General features: G+C 38.3%; 1 protein-coding gene across 1 annotated transcript; it reads right to left on the minus strand.

Moving 5' to 3' along the window:
* Positions 1-4,979: 4,979 nt before the first annotated feature.
* On the minus strand, positions 4,980-10,421 carry LOC6493875. The gene is made up of 3 exons (XM_001958563.4): positions 9,878-10,421; positions 9,498-9,798; positions 4,980-6,485 (listed from the first exon to the last, which is right to left on the minus strand). The coding sequence occupies exons 1-3, from the start codon at positions 10,038-10,040 to the stop codon at positions 5,621-5,623; spliced, it is 1,329 nt and encodes a 442-aa protein (XP_001958599.1). The 5' UTR covers positions 10,041-10,421; the 3' UTR covers positions 4,980-5,620.
* Between the last annotated feature and the right edge of the window lie 1,728 nt (positions 10,422-12,149).

Consider the following 12,149-nt stretch of genomic DNA (forward strand, 5'->3'; position numbering starts at 1 on the left):
TCAGCATGTTATTAAAGCATTATTTTTTCGCTATCGTTGCCAGGAATTTGGACACACAAAGTCATACTGTTCCAAAACTCACAGATGTGTAAAATGCTCTCTTAGTCATCCCAGTAACATTTGTCCAAAAGACAAAGAACAACCACCAAAATGTGCCATCTGCAATGAAGATCATGCTGCTAGCTACAAAGGGTGTAAAGTTTATCAGGAACTTATATCAAAAAAAATAGTAAGCGGACGCAACCACCTAAAAAACACCAAAGATGACAATAAAGGAAATGACTATACTACAACTCACTCATTTGCTCCGTCTAATAATTCGACTCAACAACCCAAGGATTATCAATCATACGCTCAAGCTGCTGCAGGAAAAAGTATCACTAACACGTCCCTAGAAAGAATAGAACAGCTTCTGGAAAAACAATTTGAACTTACGAATAATTTACTTAATATGATAATGTTACTTGTAAACAAGCTATGCAAATAAACCTAAACTTATGAATATGGAATGCCAATGGGCTTTCCAACCATGTAAATGAAATATCCTTATTTTTAAAAACGAACGAAATTGACGTCATGCTTATCTCAGAAACTCACTTCACTAGCATATCTTATTTTAGAATTATTGGAGACGATACAGTACGAGCTGATCATCCGTCAGATAGAGCTCATGGGGGTGCTGCAATTATTGTCAAGCAGGGTCTTAAGTTTCAAATCATGGACAGTACTAGGGAAAACGCTATGCAGGCTGCCACAATTAAGATAAAATGTATGCACGCGGATGTATCAATAACAGCGATTTACCTCCCTCCCAGATTCACAATAAAAGAGCTTGATTTTCAAAACTTTTTCCAAGGACTGGGCACAAAGTTTATTGTAGGAGGCGACTTCAATGCCAAACATCCATGGTGGGGTTCCAGACTGACTATCCAGAAGGAATCGGAGTTATACAAATGCATACGAAACAATAAAATACACACTTTGTCAACTGGTAAGCCTACATACTGGCCATCTGATAGTCGGAAAATCCCAGACTTGATTGATTTCGTAGTATTCTCTGGAATTCCACAATCACATATGCGAGTAATGGAAAGCTTTGACCTTGACTCAGATCATTCTCCAATAATAGCTACTTACAGCACAATAGCCCATATGTTGGAAAAGCCCTACACAGTCATCTCAGCTTCTACAGACATTAGCGCATTCAAGAGCTATTTAGACTCAGCTATAAGCCTGGATATTTCGTTAAAAACAGGAGAGGAGATAGACTATGCTGTGGAGCTTTTTACAAACACAATTCATAAAGCGAGCTACAGAAACACGGATCATGCTCTTAATCATCAACAATCAAACCAATTGTACCTGTCTATCGAGATTCGACAGAAAGTAGAAAATAAAAGAAAACTGCGTAAACGGTGGCAAAAAACTCACTACCCTCCTGACAAAAGACTATACAACAAGGCTGCATCTGAGCTTAGTCAACTTCTGTCGAACTTACGCAATGAATCTCTAGCTGCGTATCTGAGAAATTTAGATCCTAATTCCTGCAACAACGAACACAACATATGGAGGGCGACTAAATACCTAAAGAGGCCAGCTAAAAGAAACACGAATATTCGTAATAGCAATGGAAATTGGTGTAGGTCAAATACCGAACAAGCGGAAGCATTTGCACAACATCTGCAATCTGTCTTCCAGCCCAACGATATTAATAATTCTATTACAGAGACCGAAGTAGAAAAATTTTTTGAGTCACCCTGCCAAATGAGCTTACCTATAAAAAGCATCAAATATGAAGAAGTCGTAACAGAAATCAAAGAATTGAACAATAAAAAAGAACCCTGATAAAATAAACGGCATCACCCTAAAAAGCTTACCAACAAAATGCATACAGTTTATCACCCTTATATTCAACGCGATTCTCAGATTAGACCACTTTCCAAGTCAATGGAAATGTGCAGAGATCATAATGATCCTAAAGCCAAACAAAGTGGAAACAGAATTAACATCATATCGTCCCATTAGTCTGCTGACAATATTCTCGAAAGTGTTTGAAAAAAATACTTCTGAAGAGAATGTTGCCAATTTTGGACGAACATTTCATCATTCCTGAATACCAATTCGGATTCAGGAGAGGCCACGGGACCCCCGAGCAGTGCCACAGGGTCATTAATGATATAATTACTGCATTTGAGAACAAAAAATACTGCACAGCTGCATTTCTTGATGTTCAACAAGCATTTGATCGAGTCTGGCACAAAGGTTTATTGTACAAGATAAAAAATTGCTACCTGCTCCGTATTACTTAATAATCAAATCATATCTTAATAAAAGATGCATTTACGTGCAGCAGAAAAACGATTCATCAACGTTACTTCTCATTAATGCAGGCGTCCCACAAGGAAGTGTATTGGGACCAATCCTCTACACTCTATATACGGCGGATATATCAGTCCCAAACAACTGCACTGTTGCAACATACGCTGATGATACAGCCGTTTTGGCCACAAGCTCATCTAGAAATTAAGCTTCTGAACTTCTGCAGCGTGAGCTAAGCCTAATTGAAGACCTTCGATGGAAAATTAGAATTAACTCCCTAAAATCTGTCCAAATAACCTTTTCATTGAGATCAGGTAATTGCCCAAATGTGTTACTTTCCACAAAGTACCTGTGTCAAGTATCTGGGCTTGCACCTCGACCGCAGATTAACGTGGAAAAATCACATAAAAGCCAAATGTCAGCAACTCAGACTTAAAACACTAAAAATGTCCTGGTTGAAAAGTCGAAAATCGGAAACCACACTGGAAAACAAAATTCGCCTCTACAAAGCTATATTAAAGCCTGTTTGGACTTACGCTATACACCTTTGGGGAACTGCTAGCAACTCAAATATTGAGATACTACAGCGCTACCAGTCAAAAACTTTGCGACAAATTGTCAATGCTCCTTTTTATGTAACTAATGCAAATATCCACAAGGATCTCAATATCCCAACCATAAGAGAAGAAATAAATAAAATTAGTAAAAACAAGAAAGGAAAGCTAACTTCGGGCGGAGCCGAAGTTGATATACCCTTGCAGTTCAGTCGCAGTCCGCTAGGTGGCGCCAGACATCTTATATTATTAAATATATAGCGGATCGTATATAGTCGGCCGATCCTTATGAAATTTGGCATATTGAATTATTTTGCCCAAAGAGTAATCTGTACCAAGTCCCATCTTTCTAACTTAAAAAACACCAAAGTTAAGCCAATTCCGATCGTTCTATGACAGCTATAGGATATAGTCGGCCGATCCTTATGAAATTTTGTACATAAGATATTTTGGTCAAATATAACATGTGTGGAAAGTCCCAACTTAAAAAACACCAAAGTTATGACATTTCCGATCAATCAGTTATATGGCAGCTATAGGATATAGTCGACCGCTCCCGGCCGTTCCGACTTATATACTACCTGCAAAGGAAAGAAGGGTGTGTGCAAAGTTTCAACTCGATAGCTCCAAAACTGAGAGACTAGTTTGCGTAGAAACCGACAGACAGACAGACGGACAGACGGACATGCTCATATCAACTCAGGAGATGATCCTGATCAAGAATATATATACTTTATAGGGTCGGAGATGTCTCCTTCACTGCGTTGCACACTTTTGACCAAAATTATAATACCCTCTGCAAGGGTATAAAAATACCTTCGAAACGAAAACTTAGCTTCAAAAATGTTATCCAGACTCTACTCACTCGCAAACAACAATTTGCCGATGGTTTGCCGATTTCAAGAGTGGTCGCGTGAGCGCAAATGCTAAGCGCAGTGGACGTTGTTAGAGTGAAGTTGTTAGAGTTAGCTTAGACTCTGAAAATATCAAAAGAGCGTGTTTGGCATATTGTTCACGAATATTTGGACATGCGCAAGCTCTGTGCAAAGTGGTTGCCGCGGGAGCTCACAATCGACGACGTTTTGCAAAAACGTTTTGCGTCAATATATGACAATTAATGGAAACATGGATAACTACAACCCAGAGTCAAATCGGCAATCATCTGAGTGGACTGAGCATGATGAACCGGGTCCAAAGCGTGGAAAAAGGCATCAGTCGGCTGGCAAAGTTATGGATTCCGTATTCTAGGATACACGTGAAATAATTTTTATGGACTATATTCAGATTGGCCAGACCCTTAACAGCAACTATTATATCGGCCTGCCCTTCGGCATGGAGTGTTTGAATTAAGACATCGCAGAAAAACGGCCTCATTTAAAGATAATGCACCATGTCACAAACCAGCGAAAACAATGCCAAAATTGCATAAATTATGCTACGAATTGCTTCTGCATTCCCCATATTCCCTAAATCTCCCTCCCCTAAAAGCCCCAGTGACTATTTCTCAGTCGTTAAAAAAATGCTCGCAGGCAAAAAGTTCAGGACAAATGAGGAAGCCATTGCCGAAATAGGGGCCTATTTTGAGGACAAAGACAAAGCATATTTCAAAAATGGGATCGAAAAGTTGGAAAATCGTTATAGTCGGAGTATTGCACTCGAAGGCAACTACGTCAAATAATAAAATATAATTTAATAAAAAATTCGTTTTTCCTAATCCCGGGACTAATCAGCCGAACTTAAATAGTGTCTCCTCGAGCACATCAAGGCATGCAGTTCGTCACCTAAGGGACTGCCGTGCCCAGTAATTTTATTCAACACAGTTAATCGAAGTTTTTTTTTACTCTTGTTCTGCTCATTCATCCCGTTCGAAACATTATGAAATGCAAACTTTTAAATGTTTTCACTGATAAAAAATTGATATCGTCATTTATTAACAACTTTATAAATATAGTCGGAGACAAATGCAGGTGGCATATGGCTGGTCCGGACGTAGAGCCCGTTTGGAGGTATTGCACATGAAAGGGATTTCACATGGATGCTTTCATTGTGGATTTCACATTAAGATATGAAATGATTGGTACGAGAAATGCTGAAACTACATACAAGTTGGATAGTGGGTGGACCTCGAAAGCGTGACCATTTTATTTCGATTAAATACATATATTCGATATCAAAGTGATGTAATGTCGTACATATGTGAATATAAGATAGTTGAGAACAAAATATAAACATATTTTTTCCTTATTCAAAATTGTGATAATTTCATTAAGTTCTTAATAATTATAATTTTTTCCAGTGTTTCAAATTGGTATTCAAATAGTAACTCCTTAAATATAAATAATATTCTCAATAATATCGATTTTATATTCATTGAAGATAAATGGGTTCAATGTGATGAATGTTCTCGACCTATAACATATTTAACATAGAAAGTTGTCTTACTTTCTTTCTCTCTTTTGCATAATTTTGTACTATTCTAATGAGTACTTAACTTTAAGGGAGAAAAAATGAATGAAAAATTCCTTTATAAAACCAGTTATTAAAATTCCGTTTTTTTCTTTTTGGTATGGCACAGATTTGGCATTGGCAAGTAAATCTACAATTGGCTTTTCGTTTTTTTTTTCAAAATATGGCAATTAAACCCGCAATCAAATTGACTCCGTATGTTTGCTTTGAGCAGCTGCACCATTCCACTATAAGAATGTCTTGGCTATAAAACTATTTTCTCCTTTTCTGCACTACGCGAACTATTTAGTAGACACCTCGCACTGCTGCATTTGTACAAGTAGCAGAAGAATGCGATTCATAAGATTATCTGCCTCTGAATCTTCCATGCTGTTTAGTTTTGCCGAAATAAATCCACAAAATTTGGAATTGAGAACCTCACGCACTGTTTGTGGTGGCGGAAGATCCAAACCTCCAGGGGCTGAAACAACGTTATGCTGCTGACGTAGATGGCGATGTTGTTGCAGCATCTGTTCTTCATAATCGTCGTCATCGATGATTCCATTGTCGTCGCAATCGCCGTCTTCCTGTTCACCGTTGCGGCGGCGCTTTCGAGACGAAACCACATCGCCTGCATTAGTGCTTACAGGTGAGTTAGAGTCAAGAATAAGCGGATAAGGGAAGTCAGCATCTATGGCTTCTAGTTCCTCTACGCCATCCGATGCGTTTGCCTCTTCATCACCGCTCCTTAGAGAACTTGCGTCAAAATCATCATAGCTTTGCTGTAAATGGTGGTGCTCATTACGCGTGGAGCTCACCCGACTGTCGTTATTGGCTTGGTGCTGATGAGCAGGCACCGGATTATTTGAAGGGGCTCCGTTTCCGCAGCCAATGCTACTGCCACTGCTGCTGCTACCGGCTAAGGCACCAGCCGAGAGATCCAGCTCTGGCTTTACGTAGTAGTCGCTGTAGTATTCTTCACCACTCACATTAAAAGTGGAACATTTAGAAAGATTGAGCACTGCCGCTGATTCCGTGTATGAAGAAGAAAGCTTTAAAACCATACTTTTTCCAGATTCTCCAAGAATGTTATGGTTGTTGTTATTATTATTGTTGTGCAAATTCCCAAAAGAGCTTGAACTGAGATCAGTAGCATGCGAAGCGCCCCTGAAAGTTATGAAAAAGTTCAAATTATTAATAAATAATATTATAAAGATATAATAAATAAAAACAAGAAAGGAAAGCTAACTTCGGGCGGAGCCGAAGTTTATATACCCTTGCAGTTGAGTCGCAGTCCGTTAGGTGGCGGCACGCATCTTATATTATTAGACATATAGCAGATCGTATGTAGTCGGCCGATCCTTATGAAATTTGGCATATTGAATTATATTGCCCAAAGAGGAATCCATTGAAACTCCCATGCTTCTAACTTGAAAAACAACCAAGTTATGGCATTTCCGATCTATCAGTTATATGGTAGCTATAGGATATAGACGGCCGATCCTTATGAAATTTGTCATATCGGATAAATATGCCCAAATTAGAATGAATAGAAATCCTTCTAACTTGAAAAACAACGAAGTTATGGCATTTCCGATCAATCAGTTATATGGCAGCTATAGGATATAGTCGACCGATCCCGGCCGTTCCAACTTATGTACTGCCTGCAATAGAAAAAAAAGGTGTTTGCAAAGTTTCAACTCGATAGCTTTAAAACTGAGAGACTAGTTGCGTAAAAACAGACAGACAAACATGCTCATATCGACTCAGGAGGTCATCCTGATGAAGAATATACTCGGAGATGTCTCCTTCACTCCGTTGCACACTTTTGGCCAAAATTATAATACCCTCTGCAAGGGTATAAAAATGTTTTGTCGTCGATATTTGTCGGTTACGATCATTTTGTAAAAAGAGTAATTATTTTTATGTGTATATCTTACATATATTTACATATCCAACGTATCCAAAAATAACATATGTATGTATGTATATAGTTTTTGGGTGTGGCTTAAAGTTACAGGTCGCGAAAAAAGTCCCCAAGCAATTTCATGAATTTCGCAGTTTATTTACTTATTAAATCATAAACGGGGCACAGACGAAGATCATCGGGTCTTTCTCCACCCATGCGCTGGCGGTTAGAAGATTACGTTGGTAAAGAAGAGTGCGGCAAGGGATGGGCGATGGAGAAGCAACAACCCTTGGCTGGAATGCCGAACGGAGCCGAGAGAAATGTGCCCGTCATATTTTTCACCCTGGGTGTAGCTGAGCCGAATTATGTTCAAATTCTCACCCATACATCGGTACTGGCACTCTCAGTAACAGTTCCTCCTCATCACCTCCCAAGCCCGCTGTGATTCTTTTCTAAACTTGGTCGACTCGTAATCTGTTTTTTCTTGCTGATTGTCATTTTTGTATTGCGTCCATTAATTTCTCGCTCTTTCGCTGCTGCGCCATCATGAACCGCGCATTTGTTGGCCGACATCTGCAGCTTCTCTTCTCTAGACTCAAACACACATATGTACATATGTATACATATGTATGTATGTACAAAAATATTTTACTGATGCGTTCTATAATAATATACACACATATGTATAACTATATGGCTATAGCGGCGACTGTGGCTCAAGCTCTGTTCGGACTAGCCTGGCCCGTTGCGTTCTGTTCTGCGTTGTCTGTTATCAGCTCAAAATAATATAAATTTAAATATATACACGGCACATTGGATGTGTGTGTGTGCGCTGCCATGAGTCGGGGCCATCGAATGCTTGCTTTCCATGTGGGTACAGTCAATTGAAAGGAAATGGCCTTATTTCGTATAAATATGTACATAAAGAACTACACTCTCACGCTCAGTGAGCTCGAGTACGGCTCCATATGAGCCAGACCATTGGTCGGGGGTAGACTCTCGACTCAGACCGTTTGCGGGTCTGGCCAGGTCATTCCTTTGTTCGGATCGTATTTTTCTACACAATCATTTCGAAATTCGCCTCTTAGCTACTCCTCAGCATAGACAGTCTTGAAAATTTAATGTTTTTCGCGAGGCAGCTGGCATTTGCAGATGGATATTCATAATGTGATCAAGAAAACTGGATAGTGAGAGGGGGCATGGCACAAAAACACAAAACACCGTAAAAAATCTTTTTCTGACCCTAAATGTATATTTAGACAGCAAAAATTTAACAGCATCCGCTCAAGGGTATTTAATAGATTTAAAGATTTTTTCCCTAATATTATCGGAAAGACTAGATCTGCTGATTAAATACATACTTCAAAATCGAATACTTAAAAAAAAATTGGGGTAAATAGGAACGCTATTTTCTTTACATTTTTTTCTATCATAAGTTAAATGTTACACCGTTGTTTTAAGGTTTTTTTTTTAAATTATTGCTTAATGACAAAACAAAATTCTAAACAGAAAAAAATAAACTAAATAAGTTTAATTCTTGTTAAGGTCCTAAAATTTCATAATGTGTTCCTGATAAGTCTAAGTCTTCTTAATAATTAATTATTAAGATAATAATTATTTGACACTGCAAAATTTTTATGAATTTCAAGTCCAATATTCATACATACATTTCATAATGATACATGTATTCTAAAATGAGGATCACTAAAATGCACGAGAATGAGTCAAACAGCTTATTCATAGCTCCATTCTTCGTAAGTGACTTTGTTTCTTACAAAACCAAATCATAACTTGGCAAAGTCTCATTATCGAGGAAAGCAACGTACTTTGACCTATGACGCTATCAATAAAGACTTTCTAAAGGTTATTTAGCTTGAGAGAGCAATTATGGCTAAGAATAAGATTTTTATTATTGTATGTGCATGCATATAGTACATATATGTATACATATGATGGTATATATGGTATTGAAAAGGGATACCTTCATATGATAAGACAAGCCATTATGATGTAACTCTATTCTGTCAATTTAACAGTATTAGTGTTACCAATTGGTTAATTTTGTTTTGTAACATTTTTTGTTTACGCATATTTTTTAAACATGCCATTCTTCAGCGGCATACATAAAGAACAACAATTGAATGAGTTTTTTTCTTTGAATTAAAAAAAAATACTTTAGAAATAATAAATATTGGACCTCTTTTGAAATTTCCCAATAAAAACGAAATTCAGGAGAGGCAAAAAATTGTCCACTTAATAATAATACTCACTTTCTCTCTCGAATCACGTCTCTTAAAAAGTCCATGGCTTCGTAGAGACTCCATTTTGGCTTAAATCCGTTGCCCATCAGCTTGACGTGGGCTAGTTCCCGGCGATAGGACTCTCTTAAAGATTTGAAGGCGCGGGCCACTCGTCTCCCCGGCGCGTTGAACTCTCGCCCAATGTGCTCCCAGGCTCGGTTCTTTTCTTTCTCGGCGCCCTTGAAGTTCGGGAGACGTGAGTCCCAAAGAATGGGATTGTCGTGGACCATCTGGATGAGTTTCAGTTTATCGGATGCATTGCGCCGCACCACTGTCAGAAGACGCACATAAAAGGGGATGAAAGTTAAAAATGAGCAGTTGGGCGTAGGCACTGGATCGGGCTTACGCACATTTTTTTATCTTTTGTGATGGTTCTGTGGCGGTTGATGACGCTCCCAATGGCTCCCCTTTGGGTTTCATGTCCAGGGCAATGGCCGCGGCAGCGGCTGTCATATCTTGAAGAGAGTGGGTGGCGGTAGAGGATCCCGTCACTGCGGCACTGACGGGAGCCATCAGGATATGTTGGAGGATTTGCAGATTTAAGCTGGCCAGCGTTTCGGTCTTTCTTTTTACAGCACTGATTTATTTTACCGATTCAATCTTAATCGCGAACGCGATCGCGCAGGGCTCTAAAGGGCGGCTACCCTCTCACGACCAAGTTTAAACAGCAACTGAAAACCAAACCAAAAAAATAACAACCACCGACAAACAGAACGGCTGAGTCGGCGTCGTCGACGAATTGGCGGAGCGTCTGGCAGCAAGCCCGTATTTTTGAGCCAGAAAATCACGCGCATGAGAACCATTTCTCAGCTCTCGGTTCTCTTCTCCTCGGTCTCTCACGTTCTCCCCAAACGAGTGTTCCCGTTATCTGCGTCGGCGTCGGCGTTCCAGCCCCAATGAGCCGATAGCAATGAGTCCGGCCCAGACGACGACGCGGATCCAGGCCTAGTTGAAACCATTCTTTTTCCGCGACGCTGTGTTGTCCCGCTCACTCCAACGGAAAAGTCTACCCTTTTATTTTGTGAGTGAATCCACTGAAAGTAAAAGCGAGAAGCAGTCGAGTAATGCAAAAAGCAGCAGTACACACACAGGCCAAACTCAAAAAAGATCTAAACAAGCTAATGTGTGTTCAAAAAATCGAACTTCTTAGCTTTTAGTAGAATGGCAAACTATTGGCATAGGGAAATTTATATACATATATGTACATATGTAGTTATTTATGCACGTACATATGTATGTCTTGATATAATACACAAACATACATATAATCATAAATATAGTTGTATATTTGTACATATGTATGTATGTATAGGTTTTTTTTTATCAACATTGTCCATACACGGCACTGAGCCATTAAATTTAAGGTTTAAAAATGTGCAATTTCTCAAAAAAAAAAATTAAATTTTTTTCCCTCCTTAGTAGCAGTTGTGAATAATGTAAAATTTATAAATAAATAAATACATACATATTTTATTATTTGAATTATAATTATTATATTATATTATTTGATTTAACTTTTAAAATAATCCCTTTATAGTTTAACATGTTTTTATACTCTTGAAGATGGTATTATAATTTTGGTCAAAAGTGTGCAACGTAGTGAAGGAGACATCTCCTACCCTATAAAGTATACATATATACATATTCTTGACCAGGATCACCTCCTGAGTCGATATAAACATGTCCGTTTGTCTGTCGGTTTCTACGCAAACTAGTCTCTCAGTTTTAAAGCTATCGAGTTGAAACTTTGCACACATCCTTATTATAAGTTTTATAACATAATTCGTTCCAACATAATTCGATCTGCCAAATTTCACAAGGATCGGCCGACTACATCATATAGCTGCCATATAACTGAACGATTGGAAATGGCACAACCTTGCTATTTTTAAAGATGCTTGGGGCTGTTCCAAGCTTTTTATTAGAAAATTGATTTGGTGGAAATTCTCGTAATAATCGGCGAACTATATATGATCCGATATATATATATATAATATATACTACTACTAAACTAAAATTGAATCGCATATCTACATAATTTATTCAAAAATATTCCAATATCAAAGAAAATTATCATTTCTGTTACTGTACACATAGGCCACAAACAGATACAAACTAAAACATTTTTTTCATTATGGATATGCTGTAAAAATTGTTTTTATACCCCAGTGATATACTTATGGTCAAAAGTGTGCAACGCAGTAAGGGAGACCCTATAAAGTATATATGTACATGTATATCTATTCTTGATCAGGATTACCTCCTGAGTCGATTTGTAAGCTTGTGCGTCTGTCCTATCAAGTTGAAAGTTTGCACACATCCTTCTTTCTTTTGAATGCAGTTATGTAAAAGTCGGAACGGCCGTGCTGGACGTGGCGTATCTTCGGTGCTTTTTGTGTAAAAGGTTGGATACAGATTGTCTTTTGGGCAAACTAATCCGACCTATCAAATTTTATAAGGATCTGCCGGCAATGTTATATACATACATAGGTACCAAATAACTAAACGATCTAAATGACATCACTTTGGTATTTTTGACTATGCTTGGGACTTTTTCCACAATTAATTTTTTTAAATAGATCTAATTGTATATTATAAGATAAGATCGACCCACTATATACG

This window comes from Drosophila ananassae, chromosome 2R (assembly GCF_017639315.1).
Source record: "Drosophila ananassae strain 14024-0371.13 chromosome 2R, ASM1763931v2, whole genome shotgun sequence".
NCBI classification, from domain to species: Eukaryota; Metazoa; Arthropoda; class Insecta; order Diptera; family Drosophilidae; genus Drosophila; species Drosophila ananassae.